This window comes from Chelonia mydas, chromosome 1, assembly GCF_015237465.2.
Source record: "Chelonia mydas isolate rCheMyd1 chromosome 1, rCheMyd1.pri.v2, whole genome shotgun sequence".
Taxonomy (NCBI): domain Eukaryota; kingdom Metazoa; phylum Chordata; order Testudines; family Cheloniidae; genus Chelonia; species Chelonia mydas.
In genome coordinates this window covers 53,995,979-54,018,861 of record NC_057849.1, presented here as the reverse complement: position 1 = coordinate 54,018,861, position 22,883 = coordinate 53,995,979, and the positions used below count along the sequence as shown (strand labels likewise).

The following is a 22,883-nucleotide window of genomic DNA, read 5'->3' as shown; positions in this document are numbered from 1 at the left end:
TCCCTGGCAATAGTCCCTCTCTAAAGGACTCTGGCATACTTATCAATCTCTTCTTGCCCCTGGGGGTAAGGGCAAAACTAGAATGTTTCTTAATTTTGCACAAATATTTTAACCAGGTCTACAGCCAAACCATCCGTATCTGAGAGATGTTTGTCCTTGGCTCATAAAGCTTACTGAGGAACCTCTGCAAAGTTTTGACCTTGGGATGCAACAGATTGCCCTTAATGTCACAGATGGAAGAAAATATGCACTAAACATAGTAATAGCCAAGAATATTTGAATTAAGAAATTCATTTCAAGACAGGATAATGTTTTCAGAGGGTAGACTGAGGTATCCAGGCCAAAAATAGTCTCTTGGCCTGGATACCTCAGTCTACCCTCTGAAAACATTATCCTGTCTTGAAATGAATTTCTTAATTCAAATATTCTTGGCTATTACTATGTTTAGTGCATATTTTCTTCCAATGAAATATAAAAATTCCTTCAATTATTCTACAAATATTTGCTGTATGCAAACACTAAGGACAGAGAGGAATTTAAAAAAAGGAATACATAGGTTAACAATGAGGGCAAATTTCCCGAGAGCGAGAGCAATCATACTGTGGAATGGTCTCTCAAAGAAAGTAGAGGAACTCCATTGCAGGTTAAGATGAGACAGAACACTAGAAAGTAGATTGCAGGGAACAATCCTAACAGGTCTTGTGCATCTCTGATTTCAATTATTTCATTCTAAGTACCACCAAGTACTTCTTGCCAAAGAACAGCAAACAGCTACATGTCTCTGCTCTTTCTTGGGAAAAGACCATACAGACTGTTGTGTGGTAACTTGAGTTCTTTTTGATGGCAGTGGCTACAAGAAGTTCCCAGAATAATTTTATGTTTAAATAACTCCTTGGTGGGAGAGCTGTGAATTCAGTGAGTTTAGAAGCATCCCCTGCCCTTTCTTGTCCCCTTGATCATGACTCATGAGCCTGGCATGCAAATAAGTCAAGCTATTGTAACAATACATTCAATAAAAGAACGCTTCTGAAAATTCAGCTGTCAGCTTTTTCTTCCAGGAATGCATACGGAGTATGAACGGGGGACATAATAATAATTGTGACACTTGATACTCTGACCATATTTTCTGGATTTCAAGGCTATTAGGCACCTATTATGCATACCTAAGCTTGACTAAGGTCCTGGTTGTGCTGACTGTTAGAATCTTATGTTACCATAGTAATTAACAGATTATAATGAGACCAGAAATCTGCTAAAAGTCTCTCGTCAGTATACCTTGCCTGAATTTAAATGCTTGGTTTTGTATTTTTACATTTAAATTGGCCAGCGGTGGTGCGGAGTTACCCAGGACATTGGCAGGGGAGAGGTGGAGTACTGGACCTGCAGATTAGCCAGGTTGCTCATTTCTTTTCATTTAAGCCTTACAATTACCGGTAACCCAAGCCTTGGCTTTATTTAATCATTAGAGACTGGTGTTCTCATGATAGCTTTAGGGCCAAAGCCGGCGTTTCACAGAATCCGTCTCACTAAGTCTCAAGATGCATTTGAGTAATCATTGCTTTCATTTGAATATTTAATTGGATCAATCAGCATTCATTTGATTTTTCCTTTTGAATCAGTGGGATCAGTTGCCTCCAGAATCGCACACAAATTGCATTTAAACGCTATGCACAGAAAGAGGAGTGGTGAGTGCGGTGGGACAGAGGCTTGTCAGCCTCTCACAGTGGGTGTGTATGGAGTTCCTGCTGTCACCCCTTCACCCTTGTGCAGGAGCCAGCTAGAATCACCTTGGAGTATAGCTCCTGCTCCAGGCTCATACTCTCACAGGTGCTAGCTGTCTGCAAGGGCAGAGAGCTGGCCAGGCACAGAGCAGGAGAGCATGCTGCATCGTCTTCAAGCATGCTGCTCTAGTATGGGCACCCTAGGAGCACCTGAAAGACAGATGGATGGTCCAAAGGGGTGGCAGAATGGAACCCCACTAAACTCTGTATAAGATGAGCCAAGAGAACTCGGAGACCCTTCAGAAAGGAAAGTGTGGAACTGAGCAACAAAATCATCTACCCACAACAAATCACACAGACAAATCAGCAACATCATAGCAAAGACTACTGATAGCTCCAATAAAATGGACAGACACCTGGCATTCATCCTTCACTAGTAGCCATCAGCCAAGGTAGTTAACTCCATTTCTAGGACTGGAACTAGACTGACAGGGATTCAGGAAGTCAGATAGTTCTAGATGAACCCAGCATTACCCCAGCACAATCTTCTGGGTTACCTTCCCCCAAAAGAGAAAGCTAGAGGCAAAATGGCATTTGGCAAACTTGTCTTAGTTTCACCAAGTGATGATTTCTTAGGCATAACCATCACTTATAAAATGGCTAACAGGCCAGTTCTGCTGGTCTGACAGGGGCCAAGAATAAGCTATTTTTGACCTCCACTACAGTAACGTTAGGAATGTAAACTTCTCTGTGCTACATTTGAATGGATTTTGAGTAAATTTTCTGCCACTGACCCATTAGTCTGTGACAAATTAACTAGCCAGGGAGGAGGCTATCTGTATACCTCTGAGGACAGTGAAGAGAAAGGTGGTGACAGGGACAGAATACGAGAAACCAAATAGAGAAACGAACGAGGAATTGAGTCAACACCCAATGGTGGCAGAAAACAACTGGAGCACTCTAGACTCTCCAGAGAACTTGCTAGGACTGACAGAATTGACATGGAGCTGCTGCAAGAAGCATGGGCCAGGAGATGAGCTGCAGGAAACAGCAAAGGCCAAGAAGGATCTGTTGTGACCTTAGGGAGCCCCAGTTTCAGTCAAAGCCAGGACAGCAAATGAGTTAACTGGAAAGGGAGCTGGGAACTACATGGTGGAAGAAGGACTGGGGCAGTTTGGAGAAAGATGACAACTGTCCTGGTGCTGGATCTTTAGGATGGGTGTATGAGAAGAATGGGCTGGTGAGTCTGGGATTTCAAGTCATGAGATTAAAAAAAGTGGCTGAATTTTGCATCATATAAGACAAGGCTAGCCAGAAATCTTCAGGAATTAACCGTTGAATGTAGTGGGCTTAAAAAAAGAAACGCAACCCCCCAATTACAAAATGATATAGATGTACTTTGCAGACAGATAGGGAAAACAGTAACAGTATATGATCCTTAGTGGGTGTGTAACCCACACACCTCCTGGGTGTGGTGTTCTGGCCTATCTAGTGACACCGAGACCACAGAAAGAGAGATAAAATGAGTCTGCTCAATAGCCTTAGCTAACAGCGCGTTGGCTTTTAGCTCATGCAGTAGAGGCTCATGCACTAAGCTCCAGAGGTCCCCGGTTCGATCCTGCCCGACAATGCCTGGGGTCTGTCAGCGTTACAGGTACATTTGAGAAGTGTTTCTCCGTGTCTGCAGGAACATTGACAAAGGCATCAGGCTAATTAGACACTCCAACTACAGCCGAGATAGGCCATATTGTGAAGGGACAACAAAACCCCACTTATATGTACATTTCAAAGTGGCATTTAATGTGGCTGCAGGAAAACTATTCATGCTTTTAATCTACATACAAGTGGATTTTTGTATACTTTTCCAGAAACCCTGACTTGGCACTATTTAGCATGCCCCATAGTTTGGTACTTTCCTTGAAATTTATTTAAAAGTGAACCGTGCATTTTATTCAGTTGGGTTTAACTGGTAACACAATGTACAACATCTGCATTTTTAATCAAAAGAAAATATTGGTACAGATCAAGGCATACACAAATGGAGTTGTGTTTTAGCTGAATATATACGGCCAGGTAGAATTCATGTAGTCCTATCACGGATCAAACATCCATAGACTCAGCCTCTGTGGAAATGGGGATGGTGTGATAACCTACCTAGATGGATGGACAGAGACTGGGGCATATCGGTAGAAGACCCTGCAATATACTAGACTCATGCACTGCTGCTTTTTTTTTGCCTGTCAGAAAGAAAGCTACAATAATAAATTATCTAAATTAGCATTTGGTTGCAGGCTAATGCAGTTGGCACAAATGATATGCCAGGCATAAGCAAGTAGCATAAGTACCAAGGGATTCTTATTCTTCCACAAATATATAGGGAAGGATCAAAGTCATTCCCATCGCCTGTTACAGCATATGCTATTATTTATTCATTATTTATATTGTGGAGCTGCCCAAAGGCCCCAGTCAAGATCAGAGCTCCATTGTGGTTCTGAGCTGCAAGTTGAAAGAAGTTAAGTTGATTCAGATATACAGGATCATATTTACAGCAAGAGTAATTAGCAAATCATTTTCTCTAAATGGATCTCATCCAAACAGTTGTAGAACACATTTAATTTGGTCTGGGCTAGATGCAGTACTTCAAAAACACACCACCACATCACGCAGGAGTAACAGCTGAAAAGTGAAGTTCCCAGCAGAGAAAGGTTTGACAGGTTGGTGAGAGCTTGTCAAGAACCAAAAGGAATTTGCATCAGAATTAGGACTGTGCAAAAGACTTGCGACAGCTTTTAGATTTTGCAAAATCTAAGCCACCATTATGAAAAGTTTCTGAAATGCTGCCGCTTTACTTAAAAGCCGGGGGAATCTGTGTGGGTCAGAGGAGACTTTCAAAGACAAAAATAGGAGTAAGACACCCAACTTCTTTTGCTGTTCAGTGAGAGTTGGGCCCCTTGAATAGCACACTGGATGGTGACTTAAGAGATGTGGGTTCTGTTCCCAACTCTGCCACCTCCCTGCTGGGTCACCTTGTCTCCGTGCAGTTTCCCCATCTGCAAAACGGTGGTGGTAATTCTGACCCTCCTTTGTAAAGCACTTTGAGATCTAGGTATTATCATTATTAATTGCCTTTTGTGTTTGACAATCACCTTCAAGACCATTTCTGAACAGAATCTCTAGGGAGATATCTATAATTATTTATACAAATCCATCAGAGATGCCACCAAAATGTTTTTTACATCAGTTCTAAATGACTTTAAAATAAAACATCACATATTAAGTTTGACTTACAAAACTGAGCCTTAGCTGGCATTTAGTGGGATAGTCCTGAAATGATAGGGTGACACCTAGAAAGTATATTTCTACAGGTCAGTATGTTATCAAAGGCTTAGTCCACTGTAGTTTTCATTTTTTCCAGACATGGGGCTCTCACCACTTTCCTTGGAAGATTACTGTACAATTGGCTAGATTTCATGGTTTTTTCCTTTGCTCAACTTTTTTCTGGTCTGTGATCATAGATATTAGAGCATCCTGCAGATACTCTTGTCCCATTCATTGAGGTTTGCTTGTATTTTACTACACCATGGACTCTAGTGTAACTTTTTGTTTTTAAATGTGCGAGGTTTAGCCTTTGCATATAAAGGCAACAGTGATCTCAAACCTGCTGTGCTCCCTTGCTTTGAGCCTTCAGAGATTTAACTAAAAGAAACAGATCTTGAGGAGATGTTCTTAGCATCTTCTCTCTCTATTAGTACTCAGATATATCAGAGCCTCTACTTTTTGCTCACTTTGCTTTGGCAGATTGAACTCTTCAGACACAGGCATTTCCTTTTTGTGAGCCATATTCTGGAAGCTGCATGCTGCTGCAAAGGCTTGACGGGCTTTCAATGGGGAGTGTTACAATATGACCCAGTCTCCTTCCCCACCCCCGCAGAGTTTGTTGTGACTGGACCCAGTCACTGGGTACCACATGCTTCCAAGCGAGTTGGGTGTGGGATAGAAGCTAGTCACTGTTTCTAGCTCTGGGACTCTAAGGCATACTCCTGGGCTCAGACATCTTATCTAACACCCTTTGTTCTGATGTGGGATGCTGCCATCCAGCTTTCCTAGACCCTGAAACTGTAATCAGACCTCCTGAGCCCCTAGTCACTGACAGATTCTCCCCCTGAGTTCTACCTAGGTTGTGGGTTCTCTGGACTTACCAGGTTAACCTCTTTGTAGCAGGACAAGACTCACCGGTGCAGCACCTCCTGCTGGTCATCCTGGGAATTTGCTTTTTTCCAGTGTTGGAGCACCCTCTGCAGGCCAGTGTCTCGCCTGCTGCTGGCCCCATGTCCCTCCCAGACCCCAGCGCCCCTTTCCCTCGGGGTTCTGCCCCAGCAGGACTCCCACTCTGGGTCTCCCCTCCCAGGGAGCCCCCAGTCCTCTAGACCCACCTCACCTCAGTGGCTACTGCCAGTCATCATCTAGCCCCTGCTCATTGGGACAGATGTCAGTCTGTAATGACCACTCATCATAGGCAAGGGGTTAGGACCAGCTGCCTCTGCCTGCTCCCAGGCTGCCCCTCTGCAGCCCCAGTACCTTTCACAGGCCTTCAACAAGGCCTGCAGCCTAGGGGTTTACCAGGCAGGAGCTCCCCAGCTCCCTTTTGCCCTTCCCCAGCACTGCTCTGTTTCAGGTACCTTGCTCTCAGGCAGCTAGCCCTTCCCACTCCAGGGCTAGAGTGAGACTCCTTAGCTTCTGGCCCTCAGCCCTCTTATAGGGCCAGCTGGACCCTGACTGAGCTGGCCACAGCTGCGGTCAGCAACTCAGTCAGCTTCCCCCAGCTGTTCTTAATTCCTTCCCCTGCTGCAACCCTCTCCAGGGCTGCTTTTAACCCCTTTTCTGCAGGATTGGGGCAGCCACCCCACTACACCCTTTGAGGACAACATGGTAGGAAAGCAAGGAACACAGGCTTAGCAAAGGAATTTCTTAACATGAGTTACAGATCTTTGAAAACAAGATAAGTCCTGTGGTGCCCCCTTCCCCAGTCTGGTCTCACCCCTCTTTTGAGTCTATCTGTCATCAGTGTTTCAGGCTGGGCAGAGTCTCTCCTTCCCTCTCTGTCCCCAAAGTCCTCCTTACATGTGGTGGTGGTCTGCCCCCTGCACAGAGCAGAAACCTATTCCCAAATAGGGCCTCCATCTCCAGGTCATGTGCTCAAACTATCACCACCAGTCATGGTTGCTTGCTCACTTGCAGGCCACTGTCTAGAAAGAGTCTGGTACCATGGGGGTGGGCCAGTAGTTGAGTCAGTCAAAGTGCATAGCCCCAGATTGCAGCCTTGATGGCTCTCAGTGATGGCCTTTCCACAATGTGCCATACACCTTTCCTAAGCAGGGCAGTTATCTGGAGGCTGCCCCTGGGCAAGTCCAAATGAATGTGGTCACACTGCCAATATTTCAACACAGGTATAATACAGACTTCAGAATTTGATAGTCATATCTCACCCCTCTCCATCATGTCCTGTGCTAGGCATACATCTAAACTTCATTCTAAATATCTCAAAATTTCTTTCTGTCAAGGGATATGTTTGTCTAAGGGCTTTATTATAGTTTCCCTTTGCTGCTTCCAGAGGGTTGGAAGAGAGGATCACAAGAGAACTATTTAACTGATAGGCGCTATTGTCTTAAAATAATTATTATAATAAATTGCCTTTATAAACAGTACAGTTACTAAAGGACACAAGAGTCATCTCTTTGGGAAAACCACAAATATAGAACAGCTTTGTCAAACAGCTAGGTGGCATTTCAGCCTCCTGGCTGAGTGTCGACATCCAAAGGATAAGACTGTGGAGAAGAGATTTAGAAACCAGGATGTTTTTTAGAACACTATTAACTATGAAAGATTTTTAAACTATTTGTCATGAACAATCAGAGATCTGACTTCTGTTCACAAGTTATCTACAAACAGGTTGAGATTTTTTTCCTGGGGTGTGGTAGGACCGCAGGACCTTCTGGAGGGCCTCAATGGGCCTGGTACACCCCAACACACCAGACTACACACTAACAGAGAGTGTGTCTCAAGAACCATCTCCCTTCCCATTTGCTATTGCTTTCTTTGAGCAACAAAGCATCATAGCTCAAGTTTCAAATATTATATAAGGTATCATCTTTTTAAAAATAAGGGGAAAATGTTCAGATAATTTTGAAAAAATCGTCAACGTTCTCTGGACAGAGAGGAGCACACTTCCCCAAATACATTATTGGTTCCAAATTACTCACTCAGCTGCAGTTTGTACCTTCTCTGTTGTTGCCTTCTTCCATGTACCTATCTAACTCCTTTCTGAATGCATTTCAGGATGTAACGTCTACTGCTGCCTTTTGTAGCTTATTTTACATGTCAGAATCGCACTGTGTAAAGAAAAAGAATCTTCGGTTCTTGAACTCTTCTTGGTTTCCATTCAAAATAATCAGATCCTCTTCTTTATTAGCTGATTATCTTTTCCATTAGCTTTGTGGCATTCAGACCTGCAATTCCTGTACTTATCTCTCTCTTCATTTTTAGTCTCTGATTTAAAAAAAAATACCTTGGTTCATTAAATTATTTCACATTCCCTCCTAGTATTGGACTGTCATGCAAAGCTGGTTACTAGAGTTGCTGCACAAGGTTTCTAAGTAGGAGGAGTTTTTAGATGTGTGGATTAATCAGTGATGTTTTCCATATGCTTTTTAGCACTGTATTCCTCAGTTGGAATAATTCTCAACTCTTTTTTTCTTGGTCTTAGAAAATGGATCCTACTTAAAGCTAAGTTATTAGCATTTGCCAGGTTCACCAGGCTTCTAGCCCAGTGCAAGTTTTATTGATTTCAACAGTAATCTTATTTTAGGTCTTGCAATTAATGTAATAGGTTCATATCCCAGACACTCCTATATTCTGGAGTTTTCATACATTTCATTTATTGGAATATTTTAGATAAAAATCACATGTATTTCCAGGAATGCTTTAAGTACTTGTGATTTTTTTATAGGATGGTATGAGTTGAAAGTATACTACTAAAGCCCCAGGATCTATGTAAACAGATCCCATGTGGAGCCCTGTGGTAGATCAAGGATTAGCCACTCCTCCAGCTGCCTAAATTAACTCTGCTTCATATTTGTCGTGCTAAATTTTGGGGAAATCCATGGCATTATGGGAACAATATCATGTCCATGGAAATCGTAGCAGAAATTAAGCCAATGAAGTCTGTACCCCCATTGACTCAGCCATTCACTCAGTCACTTGTGGATTCATTCACTTGACTGACCATGTATTCACTCATGCAAAAAGCATGGAGATTTATTTCAGAAAGCTGTTAAAGTGATGCACTCCGTAACTCTCACGACAGCTGGGACACACCCGCAGCTTTGTGTTGTGGTTGCTTTTCCTATTGTAGGCCAGATTATACCGTTGAGGCATAGCCCTGAGTAAGGAGCAGTGCAGAGAGAAAGACTGCCCCAGGGCAACCACCAGAAGGCACTATACACCACGTCACTCAGAGATCCTGGTTACTGCAGCTCCAAGTCCACCCCTAAGGAGGGGACAGTGTGTGCTCCCTCTATAGCCAGCCAGTTTCACTGACTGGATGTGACCCTGCCTCCTTCTTACCCCTCCCTGCTCCCTACAAGGATTCTAGTCCTAGCAGCTTTTGCTTCTAATGGAGCTTGGGCTGTAATTGTTTTTACGTCCTGTACTAGGGACAGGTGGTATGGAGGGAAATGTTCCATGCACCCACTCTGCCCTCCCCCCCACTTTGTTCACCTGCAGTATATGTTTAAGGGCTGCGACTTGAGGGTTAATCCCCAAACTGATTTCTAGCCGCCCCCCTCCCCCAAATAGCAGCAGCGTTAAACCCCGTTTTAAAAAATGTCTCGCTGGCTGTCTCCAATCTTGCCTGGGCTGTTGGTGGATGCTGCTGCCCCACTGACCAGTCAGAAGGCCCGTAATTCCAATTATTTATGCTGCCTATCAACTTCCTTGCCAAGAAAACACCAACGAAACCAAAAGCTTTCAAATGGCCAGTGAGCATGCAACACCAGCACAACGATGGGTCCCCAGCTCCTGTTACTGCCAGAGTCCCTTCCTCTGTCCTGCACTGGAAGGTAAATACTGGTGTATAAAAACTAGTGTAGGCCCTGAGCCCAGCATCATTCCAGAACATGCAACTATGATGCATGACAACTTACTTAGATAGGAAAGTATTTTAGGTATTTTTAGATCCTTGGAGAAATTCCATTATCATGAAACTTAAACCATGCCATCCCCACATGGATTTTTTTCTCTCTCTCTCCCACTCTCTCACACATTCACTCTCTCTCACACACGCACACAAAGATTTTGAGCACTGCCTAGTTATGTAATTGTGGACCTTGCTGTTCCTTTTAGAACTTTGATTTTAACAACAGAGCATCAAATAAAAAAGCAATATTTATCATGCTTAGCAAGACAGAGTCCCTCAAGGCAAAATACTGTACCCGATGGATGAATTTAGGCCCCAATCCAGCAAAGCACTTAAGCACATGCTTAACTTTCAGCAGGTGAGTAGTCCCATTAAAGTCACTGCGATAAAAATGAAGTATGTGTCTAAGAGCTTTGCTGGATCAGGGCCCTGCTGTGCTAGCTGCTGTTATAACTGCTATACAAATATAAATCAGGAGAACTAAATATTTTTGCTCTGAAGTGTATAATTTCTGCTTGTGTATTGCCATTTGATTTGGCCTCTCGTCTAATCATTTGAATATTCTCTATCCTGCCCTTTACAAAACTTTACCACCCTTCTAAATGAGAGGATTTAATGCAAAAGTCATTTCACAGGTTAAACTGCAGCTAAATTGCCCAATTATTGACAACCAACAATCTTTCCTTAGGGTGCAATGGACTAAAATAGCTGGTACATGCAGCAAAATGAAAACACTGGAGCAAAAACATAAACTAGAGCATCCCCCCCCCGCCATGAAATACAAGATTACAAGGGGAGTACCATTGTTTCAGTCTAACACTTGGCCATTTGTGGTAGATGATCGTTAATTTCAGCAGGTAAATTTGAAACATTTTATTGTTGGCTTGAGAACTATAATTAGAACACTGCAGAGATCACTTCACCCCTTCCAACAGCAGGCTCCTCTTCAGTGTTACAGCTCTGAATGCTGCCCCATTCTGCAGCCTCCACGTATACATCAAGCTATTTTAGCAAGAGACTCCCACTGCTTCTGGCACTCAATGGAACTAATGAGCAGGTTGACTTTCGTGTCACTGTTGCTCTAAGGTCAGTGTCCCAGTGTTCTTTCAACCACCCTGCTGTACTTCCCTGTCCCTTTATTTGTTCCTCTTGACCTTGCTCCCTCTGGCAAGCTTGAAAGAGCAACAGACTGCCTGCTATTCCTTATATGATCAAAGTGGGTGACGGTGTTCCTTGGGGAAAATGGAGCACAGTGAGGGGGGAAACCATGGCTTGCCAAGTCCAAGGTTGAATGTGTATCCTGTATTTCTCAAGCAACGCTGTGACACTGATCTAGCAGCTGGCTCATCATCCAAAAACACATTCCTCACTATACGTCTCTCCCTTGTCCTCTGCCAAGATACAAAAGTTGAATTCACCCCATGCAGAAGTCAAGTCTCCTTATTCCTTCCTGTTTCCCTTAGGGCATGATTGAGACATTCTGAATGATCCCAGCAGGTGAATTTTTGGTCCCGGTTCTTTTAAAGTAGCATTTCAGCCAGAACTTTCTGTATTCGGGATCATCACAGGGAAAAGTGACATATCTCAAGGCAGTAGTAGAATTCTTATTTTGTTGTTTTAGAAGACAAACCCTGGGAGTAGCTAGTGACCAAAAGGAACTGTTAGATGGAGTCCATCACCCTTCCAAGACAGGCAGAAGCCCCCTGAAAGATGTGTTATGAATACAGGGATTTTCAAACCAGCCTCAGAGATTTAGCCACCCATCTTCCTGAGGCTTTGTGAAGCTGTCTGGAGTGGCTCGTGAATGTGAGTGCCAACCTCAGGGCAGACTGTTACAAACCAGGGCACAACCCCCCAAATTGTTTGTTTGTTCTATAATTAGATATCACCAACCAGGTGTCAAGTGTGACTTCTTAAGTACTATAACAGCCTTAAGATGGAGTCATAGACAGTCCCCTTGGGCACTTCCAGGCAAGCCTGGCTTTGTGACAGATGGTCCCCTACACCAAAACTCACAACAATATTCAGGTTACTCCCAGTCCCAAAGGACCAGTCACTGACCCCAGGTCAATGGTACCTTAGATACCTCACCAAAGATAACACTTGTAACCAACTCTGTAAGAAAGAAAATAAAGATTTATTAACTAGGAAAAAGTAGTAAGAGTTATTTACAGGGTTAAAGCAGGTAAACATAAACACACAAATGAGTCACAGTTGTAGGTTTCAAAAAGTAATAGAAGCTGCTGTAATGTGCAAGCTCTGTATGTCCTTTAGGGCTAACTCAAGCTAAACAGCTTGGGGATCCCTTGTTTATGCTTAGAAATATTGCCCTCTCCAAATTCCAAGCAGCATAGTGATACAGAGTCTTCTGGTCAGGGATTTTTATTCCCTTCGCCCAGCGTTCAAACAGTAATGGATGAGGGTTTGTACACATCCTCTCTTCCTGGGTGTGGGGAGAGCAATCAATAGTCTTTTGTCCACTGGCCTTCTGTGGGCCTTCTTTTGTTGGGCAGGCTATGACACCCGTTGTGGTAAACTAGTATTTCACACTTAGTAATGCTTCTCTCCTGACTCGGGGGTGTTTCCAGTTTCATAGAAAACACTACTATAGTTACAAAGCAAACACTTAAATATTACCTTACAACATGGGGTACAGATATTGTAAGTGAGATTATTGCAGATAGCAATTCACAAGCATTTCATACAGTCCACACACTAAATGTCTCTATAAATCTAATACCTATTTTAACAGTACTAACACACAGGTGAGCCCAATTAGTTTCCAGATATGCATTTGTCAGTGTTCAGTGAGGCCTGGGGCCCTTGGCGTGACTTGACACCTGGTTTGCCAGCTTCTTTTGAAAATTCCAGCTGAAATTGTTGTTATGCTTGTGTAGAGGCAAAAAGAATGGATTTTTCCATGTACAAGAAATAGTTATTAGATAAGAGTTCTCTGTTGTAAAATCCAGCTATCTGCACCAATCATCATCTCTGGGCATGTATCCCAGAGCTTAAAAACACAAAGTACTACAGCAGAATATAATATATGTAAAAAAAGCTTCCCACTTCCTCAATAGCCTGAGAACATAGCCTGACCTTAGTGACTGCATTCTGCTTGCCTGAATTCCACCTGAGCTTTCCATTGGTTACAGGATTCTTCTTCACTAACTGTTTTGTGATGTTGCTGTGCACGATTATCAGGCAGCAGATTCTCCCTCCAACGTGGCAAATAAGCTTATTCTGGTGGGAAGGTAGATTGGAAAGGAATGTGGGATCCTTTAGGAAGAAAGGGGGTATATCGGTGTTATAAATTGCTGTCAATAGTCAGGAACACATACTGGAATATGTCCTATACATTAGAGCACCGGCAGGCTAAACTCTTACTTTTGGCTCTGCACCAGCCAGACTTGCCATGCTGTAGGGGAGTTGAAGGATCTCCACACCTGCTCCACAGTGGGACTCAGACCTTTTCTAGGATTGGGTGGCTAATGACATAAGGTCCTGAAGGTCCTCCTTCAGCCAAGCTTCCCACCCTTTGGCAACACTCGAAGGATTCTGGTCCTGCACAGGAGCCACAGAGGCCACCACCAAAGGTGGTATTAATCCTTATGGAGTAGCCACAAAAGTGGGACCTAGCAAGTCTCTAAGTCTGGCTGCCCTTCCAGGGCTGGACTAAGGCATAGGCTATATAGGCTCATTCATAGAGCCCAGCTCCTCAAGTCATTTGATTGTGTCAGAGTCGCAGCTTTCTTTCTTTTTTTGAAAACAGTTTCCAGGCCTCAGGATTGTGAAGAAAACCCCGAAAACATGCAACAAGTTTAACAGTGCTGTGGTCCTGCAGACAGCCTGACATAATTGCTCTCAGAGGTGAGAGCTTCCCATTCATCTTCACAGGTTCTGAACTCCAGTATCCGCTGCAGTGGGAGTGCTGCCAACACCACCCAACAGAGAATGAGGTGTGCCCAGAACGCATGTGGCAGGGCTGTGGCTTGACACCCCACCCCACGTCCCCGCCTCCGCTACACCCCAGTGCCTGGGGGTAAGCAGCTTCCAACTCTGCCTTTCTAGAGGGCAGGGGGGACACTTGCTGCCACCCCTGCTGCTCCAGAGGGAAGGATGGCCCCTGCTGCTGCTCCTGGAGGGAGGAAGAGGGCCTCATGCTGCTGCTCTTGCCTCTATGGGAGGGAAGGGAGTCCTCTGCCAACCCCATTCAAAATGTGCCACGAAAACTGAGCCACAGGGGTCGCTGTGTCATGGTGTGCTTAGGACCCAGGATTGCCTCAATCTGGCCCAAATAAAAATGACCTGTGGGATGGGTAGGTGTCTTGAGGTGGGAGAGCAGATGTCTCCTTTTTCTCCAATAGGGCAATTTTTCCCAGATAGAGGCTGCACCTTCTCCCATTGACTATTCCATTTCTGAGCTGGTGGTGATCTCAGGCTGTGTGGTCTCCTTTAAATTCCTCTACACAATACAGGGAATCTCCCCCCACCCCTCTTCCCAACCCCTGCAACAGAGTTGTGATGGCTCTGTGCCTGCAGTGCCTCCTATCCCCAAGGGCATAAGGGAGTGGGTTCCTGGGCTCTATCCCCTGAACAGGGGGAGAGGTCTGGAGAAAGCAGTGGACGTGTTATTCCTTGACTTTAGCAAAGCTTTTGATACGGTCTCCCACAGTATTCTTGCCAGCAAGTTAAAGAAGTATGGGCTGAATGAATGGACTATTATGTGGATAGAAACCTGGCTAGATCATCAGGCTCAATGGGTAGTGATCAATGGTTCCATGTCTAGCTGGCAGCCGGTATCAAGCGGAGCGCCCCAAGGGCCGGTCCTGGGGCCAGTTTGTATTCATTAATGATCTGGAGGATGGCGGGGCTTGCACCCTCAGCAAGTTTGCAGATGACACTACGCTGGGAAGAGTACTACAGCACCACAGAGTGACTCAAAAGCTGCCTGTAGTGCAGAAAAAGACACCAAGAAAACAAAACAAAATAAAAAACATTGACCCTTCTGATTTGCGGTCGCTGTGGAAACCAGCCCCACAGCCTCTCTCTCTCTCTCTCTCTGGACTTGGCAGGGAGTGGGGCTGTCTGCTCCACTGCTAACCTATTTTCAATGCCAGCAACCTCTACTTTAACTGTCAAGTGTAGTTTTCCCCTGCATTGAAAACAGCTATCTGCCAACCAAGTAAGCTCAGAGGCTTGTCTGACGAACCATTATAGACAGCAGGGGAACAATTTAAATAGTTTTGCTTCTTTCATTTCTTGAAAGGATTGTAGGCAAACTAAATCCTCTGAGTGTTCCCAATTTAGGTGAATTAAATATAGGTGGACAGAACAGAAATCAGACGTCAAGAATTATAACATTCAAAAACCAGTCGGAGAACACTTCAGTCTCTTTTGTCTCTCGATTACAGACCTAAAAGTGTCAATTCTTCAATAAAAAAACTTCAACAAAAACAGACTCCAATGAGAGACTGCTGAATTGGAATTAATTTGCAAACAGGATACAATTAACTTAAGCTTGAATAAAGACTGGGAGTGGATGGGTCACTACACAAAGTAAAACTATTTCCCCATGTTTATTCCGAACCCCCCCCCCACGCGTCCCACTGTTCCTCAGACATTCTTGTCAACTGGTGGAAATGGCCCAACTTGATTATCACTACAAAAGTTCCCCCCCTCCTGCTGATAATAGCTCACCTTACCTGATCACTCTGGTTACGGTGTGTTTCATGTTCTCTGTGTATATAAATCTCCCCACTGTATTTTCCACTGAATGCATCTGATGAAGTGAGCTGTAGCTCATGAAAGCTTGTGCTCAAATAAATTTGTTAGTCTCTAAGGTGCCACAAGTCCTCCTTTTCTTTTTGAGAATTCTAGAAGGAGCACTGCACCTCAGGTCAGTAAAGAGCAGCCAGCCTCTTAGTTGTATTTGGAACTCCTCTGAAACCCAAAGGAATCCGCTCTGATGATATTTTTCACTTTTTAAAGTCTCTCTTCACCAGCAGCCTAAAACACTCCTTCTCTTTCATTATGCAAAAAGGTAATAAAGGCCCAGTCATTCGCAGCTGCTTGTTTTATGCAGTTTAAGGCAATGTCCTCTCTATTTTAGTGGAACTGTCCAAAACTTGTTGAGTTTCCTTCTTTGGGGAAATGGTGAAGTAGACAGGACATTTTTGCAGTGTGAAATTTTACAGTTTTATAAATGTTATTTTAGAAGCATTTTTTTAAAGAAAGGTCCAGAAGCCCTGCTTTTTGTTATGACAGACTTGTATAAGTACACTAGAGAAAGGGGAGGGGTTTTGTATCTTCATAGATTCACCAGTTTTGCTTCAGGTGTGAAAATTTCTAACAGGCAGACACCACAGCTCTGTCCCTTCCAGCAGATTGGCATCAGTCTGAGGAAAGAGGAGTAGTGTACAGTGAAGTCTAAATATCTTTATTCCTTGAGGTTTGGAAATGTAGGCTACAATTCTGCAAGAAATGCATGCAGGCAATCCCTTTACACATGTGCAACTGTAACATCAACAGACCCCGGTCGCTGGCGGGCAGGATTGAATCTGGGACCTCTGGAGCTAAATGTATGAATCAAAAGTCACATGACCCTTAGCTAAGGCTGTAGAGCAGACTCAGTAATCTCTCTCTCTCTCTCTTTCTAAGTGGTCTCAGTGTCACTAGATGGGACAGAACACCACACCCAGAAGGTGTGTGTGTTACACAACTCCACTGAAATCAGTGAGGCTCTGTGCAGATACAAGGGCCTGCCTATCTGCATTTCTTTCCAGGATGAGGACAACATGCCTCCATTTTGGAAGTGGCTGGTGTAGTTTAAGCTGTCTGCCTCCTGTTAAAATGAATGGAAGTTACCAGACTAAAACCCATGAACTGCACGCTCACTCCTGCATAGACAGACCTAGTCTTTTTGGTTTACTGACTACACTGAGCTAGTAACAGGGTGTGGTGCCCTGTGAACCAACTCCTTTTATCAAAAGCTAGAAGTCATACCAAGGATGACTTTGGCTGACCACATCCATTCACAACTACTCAGGAGGAAAAAAAGGTTTCAGAATTTAATATTCCCTTGGCAATAGCCCAGATTCCCTGTTGGATTTGATGCTGTGTAGATTGGTAAAAGGACCCTAGAGAACCTATTTGGCTCAAGTGTACATTCCAACACAGACTTTCTGTCCATATAAACACTATGTAATAAATCTATATTGTAAATATCTCTGAGATCCTGAAGTGCTTATGCCAATTTTCTAATTAGCCGTACTATAGACAGGATTCTGTGGATCTGTATCATTTAATGACTTGTACCTTTTTCAAGTGGCCATGTTCAGTGTTTCACTCATTACAGTAGTGCTGAGAAGCACCAGTCAAGACAAGTGTGTTAAGCACTACATAAATGCATAAGATGATGCAGTCACTGCCCTGAGATATTTACAGCCTTCCAGTACCTTGCATTAGCATTACATTTAATACCAAAAAAAAAAAAAAAAAAGAGCAAGAAAGTTCCTGTAAGCTCAGACACCAAATTCATGAGCACCTAGATAGATTAGATAGCACCGATATCTGGCTGCCTTCTACCATAATAGGAAGGCTTTGGATGGAGGTGTATAAATATAAGTTGCTTACAAGGAGAATGAAACCAATAAGCTGATACAGAAGATAAAATGCACAGCACCATAAGCTGTATTTGGTTACTTCTGTTTTCATTTGCCTCCAAAAGGAAAGAGCTTATAAAGTTATGGTGAAAGCAAACCTTTCTTCTTGAATAAAACATTGTTTCCTTGGTTTGTTTGTTCATCTTAGGTACTTGTGAAATTGGCTGGGCTTACTACTGCACCGGAGGAGGAGCAGCTGCCGCTATGTTAATCTGCACTTGGTTGGCCTGCTTCTCTGGCAAGAAACAGAAACAGTACCCTTACTGAGGCTGGCGGCCTGAGAGTCCAGTTTAGAGAATGAATGAGCTTCACGAGGCCGAAGTGACTTGCAGACTTCTTCTGAAAAAAGTGCTTTAGCTCCTAACTGCAGAACAGTCAGTGTGAAATGAGAATGCACATGGTCAAGGACATGAGGTGACACTGAATTGCGGGGAGGGTGGGGAGTCTGGAAAGCTGGACCAAACACTGCGAATCTTGGAAGGCATGGGCAGTTCTTGCTTGACAGAGTATATTTCTGATCTGTTCTGGAAGAATTCAATTTTACGAGCTAGGAATGCTCCCCTTTGGTAAATTGTGAAGGTATGGGTGTACCAATGAATTGAAAGACTGGTGAAAATAATATTTTGGGTAGGGTATAATCTTCCAAAGTTCCCCTTCAGCACAACACACACACATACGTATAGACCATGGCACAGAACAAATAAAATGCAAACTTACTGGTGCATTTTTTTCTTTTTTTTAATTCATTGGATGGTTTAAAATTCAATGTTATACCACTTTTTAAACCACACGTGAAACCTAATAAATGGACCAATAAGCCACTTTAACAGTATTTTGTATATTCTCTCTACTCTTTTTCCCAAAACATTTATTCACTGCTTATTCAGCCCTATAGAATTTTTATTTAGCTTCTGTGTTTTCAGCATTATTACAAAAATGCAACATTTTACTCAGCATATATAGGGGCTTTGCCTATAGTACTATTATGAAGGGCAGTAAATGGACATCTTTCAGTCCATGGAGAATTCCACTCATGGCACTGTAGGATATTGTTGGTTACGTAAGACTAATGGGAAACGTCTTCCAGATATAGATTTTGTCATCGTTACGTTTAGCTCATTGTTGTTGTATTGTGCTGTACCATGTTTATCATTTCAATATTCATTTTTGTAAAAAAAGTATATAAATGTGCTATTATGTTTGTATTTGAAAATCTCTGTAAATAAATTTCTCTCTGATCAGTACTGGAAATGCATTATAGTGTCATTGGATGAATCGGTTCATTTCTTAGATCTCCATAAAAATGTCTTGCAAATAATCACATCCTTCATACTCCTTTTGGGTACATTCTGACCCTAACGTGTACACAATTTAACTCCCATAAGAACCTGTCACAGTTATAGAACACCTTTCCTTCAAAAGGATCATTAACCTCGCAGACTGATATACAAACTATTCACAAGTGACTTCATCAGTCTTTGGGCTGAAACATAGCAACAATTGACAGACATGGCCACCCTACACATTTTAGGTCAGGAAGTGAAGGGTAGTTGATCCAACCAGAAATGAAGTTGCCAGTCTCAGCTAGGCAGCATGCCATTTTGGAAGGTCATGGTCATGTGAATAAATCTAAAGACTGAGTGTCTGAACTCCTGGGTTCTAATATCTGGCTTTGCCACTGACTTGCATTGTGACTGTGGGCCTGTCACTTATCCTCTCTGGGCCTCAGTTGCTGTATCTATAACATGGGGAGAATAATACCCATGATGTGTACATGTGAAATATTATTTTATTTATTACAAATGATTACCCAAGCTGGATTTTGGCCAGGATACCAGAGCTAATGCCTTGCAGATATGAAAAATGCTGCGGGATCTGTAATGATCACCAGTGGGGTAAGGATCTTGGTTTTCCATGTCATTTGAAAGACAAAGAGTCAAATTCTTTCCCCATTTATTCCAGATTTACTCTGATTTGACTCCACTGACATCAGTCGAGTTACTTCAGCTGTATACTAGTATAACTGAGCAGAATTTAGCCAAGCACCTCCAACAGCAGTGTCCCCCTAACACCATGTTGGTCTAATGTGAGTTATGCAGACATCAGGGTGGAAATCCTAGCTCCATTGAATCATAGAATATCAGGGTTGGAAGGGACCTCAGGAGGTCATCTAGTCCAACCCCCTGCTCAAAGCAGGACCAATCCGCAATTTAAATTATCCCAGCGAGGGCTTTGTCAAGCCTGACCTTTAAAACCTCTAAGGAAGGAGATTCCACCACCTCCCTAAGTAACCCATTCCAGTGCTTCCCCACCCTCCTAGTGAAAAAGTTTTTCCTAATATCCAACCTAAATCTCCCCCACGGCAACTTGAGACCATTACTCCTTGTTCTATCATCTGATACCACTGAGAACGGTCTAGATCCATCCTCTTTGGAACCCCCTTTCAGATAGTTGAAAGCAGCTATCAAATCCCCCCTCATTCTTCTCTTCTGCAGACTAAACAATCCCAGTTCCCTCAGCCTCTCCTCATAAATCATGTGCTCCAGCCCCCTAATCATTTTTGTTGCCCTCCGCTGGACTCTTTCCAAATTTTTCCACATCCTTCTTGTAGTGTGGGGCCCAAAACTGGACACAGTACTCCAGATGAGGCCTCACCAATGCTGAATAGAAGGGAATGATCACATCTTGGATGTTTTGCCATTAACTTCAATGGGCTAGGACTTTACCCCGAGTGTAGAAGAGACCCCATAATTTTAATACTCTCTTTAGAAATATATGGTTGCTTTCTAAACTATAATTATTCATTTTGCAATAGTGCCTAGAGGCCCCATCTGAGATTTGGGCCTCATCTGTGCTAGATACCGAACAAATAACCTAGTAAAAAACAGTCCTTTCCCAATCTCCAATAGACAAGACAAGCAAAAAACTCTCATTTATATCAAGGAAAGCAGCATGATCGTAGAATGTAATTCAGCATTTCCCAACTGATGAACTTGCACGTTTATTAATCATAAAATTAACTGATATTACATTTCAAAATGTATTTTTCTGTTCGTATATTTCCAATTGATTTTTTATATACAATTATGTATGCCAAGGTTATGATGTTTGTTCTAGTTACCACTTTGTGGCTTAATAACCTCGGAAAATTGTACAGTGGGGCTGGCCAAATAAATTGGACAGAGTTCCAGAGGTGTGGTTGCTGTGGGAAGAGTTATGTCAGTTTTGAATGATTAATTCCGATCTTCCTAAACAGATTTGTATTGGGTTTTACTCTAGGATGAGTAGTGTTTATCCACTTTAAAGTACCATGTGCTGAGAAGTATATTGTACCCTGTACTTTCCAGATTAGCCCATAATAGCCATATCATGTTTGACCTCGAGTTTCCATTAAGAACCACATCAGCTATATTGTGGAGACTTAGCGCCATATACTGGCCTAGATCCTCACACGCTCTTCCATTGGTATTAATGAGAGTTGTGCACAGAATGCTAGGGCCCTTCATATTTCTGTTTTTGGGTTTTCAGAGCATTACATTCTCACTACAACATAGCACCAAATTCAGACCTAGCGTACGTGTGAAACACAGTTGACTTCAGCGGAGTTCCACCTATTCACACTTAGGCTGAATTTGCCTAATAGAGGGGTTGAGTGCAGCCTTTTCAACATTAAAGCTAAATAGTCACATCTCCCTATGTGGTAGTGGCTCCCTGGGTCCTTTGCTTCCACAAAGCGCTCACTCGAAATTGCCTGCCTCTGCACATCACGCCGCCACCCAAACAATGTTGTGGGGCTTCCTCTTAAAGAGCAGAGTGATTTACAACGTTCCAGAGACTTGATTATGGAAATGTAAGTACTCTTCTTCTAAATGTAAGGAACCTTGCACACCCCCATACTCTTGGACTCTAATTACGGTATGACTGAGTTCATCTGAATTAGCTTGCAATTTTTCTTTTACTTGGAGTTGAATAAAACAGCAGTTTTGAATAATCTAGTCAATGATGCAGGCTGCACCTGCTCTGTCACTGGTTAGCATATAACTTTCAGCTGCTGAGACATGAATAAACCAATCCCAATTTAATTAGGTTTGCCTGTATTCATATGTTTTGGTTTTGACATCCATTATGTATTATAATATAAATGCTGTTTGTTGTTTGTAACCAAGGGACTTCTCGATGCTGAGAGGAAGAGGGCAACATAGGGTTACAAGGATCCATTGCATCTGGTATCTACATACTAGTTCACCAAAGCATGTTATATAAGGTCTCTACCGGAAGCCTGTGTCACACGGATCATCATAATCATTGTGAAATGTATGTACGGATAACATGTGAGCAGTTACGTATGTATACTGAAAATTATATTCTTACGGTCTGTGAATTGGGGCCCATCACCAGAAGTTGATAAACCAGTTTCTTTCAGGCAGAAGATGTTTATCTATCGGTCTGTTTCCATATAAATTGAGTAATGCATCCTTTACATGAATGCCTATTTACAGTCTGAGCAAAATGCAAATCAAGACCAGCTGACTGCTCTTGCCAAAGCTTTTGGACTCAGCCAAGCACTGAGAAATTCATTGCTGGAAACCAGTCTGGTTTACCTGTGTGTTAGTAAGGTTACAGTGGTATTGGACTTAGAGCATTTAATGTTTAGACTTTATGAAATGCTTGTAAATTGCTGCATGCTGCATGCATTAATCTCACTTATAGTATCTTTATCACATGCTATAAGGCAAAATGTAAGTTTTTGCTTTATGACTGTAAAAAATGTTTGCTCTGAAACTATGAACCTAGTCAGGAGGGATCGTTGCCTAACTGTCAAGAAGGCTAACAAAACTAAATGGGCCATTGTGGGACATCACAATACAAAGACTTTATTAATTTTCCTTTCCCACCCATGAAGAGGCTACGTACAAAAGGGCTCATCCCATCAGCTTGAATTCTGGAAGAAGGAAATAAAAATAGCTGACAAGAAAATTTGTCACCTCTTTTTTGTTGTTTGCACCCTCACAGGGCTGGAGCTATGAAACAGAAGCAGAAATCCCCAGAGACAACCTGGTGTAGCCCTTAAAAAGACATTCTGAGCTGACAAATTACTGCAACTCTACCATTTTTTAAAGCCATAGACTAACTCAGTTGTGTATACGTGCTTGCCTGCTTTAACCATGTCATAACTCTTTCATTTATTTTTCCTAGTTAATACATCGTTAGATAATGCTTATAGCCAGTCCTGTAATAAACTGTTTTTGATGAGAGATCCAAGATGCAAGTTGACATGAGGTAAGTGACTAGTCTCTTGGGACTGGG

General features: G+C 42.9%; 1 protein-coding gene across 2 annotated transcripts in view; it reads left to right on the top strand.

The window, feature by feature from the left end:
• Positions 1-18,820, top strand: part of LHFPL6 (LHFPL tetraspan subfamily member 6) — a 202,128-nt gene extending 183,308 nt beyond the window's left edge. The window contains exons 4-5 of one of the 2 annotated variants that reach the window (XM_037892814.2): positions 13,685-13,782; positions 17,725-17,909. In XM_037892814.2, coding sequence (XP_037748742.1) covers positions 13,685-13,737 — 53 coding nt within the window. In that variant the 3' untranslated portion in view covers positions 13,738-13,782; positions 17,725-17,909. Of the gene's footprint in view, positions 1-13,684; positions 13,783-17,724 lie in introns of both variants that reach the window. The other variant, XM_037892804.2, reaches the window with a different exon arrangement.
• The last annotated feature ends 4,063 nt before the right edge of the window (positions 18,821-22,883 follow it).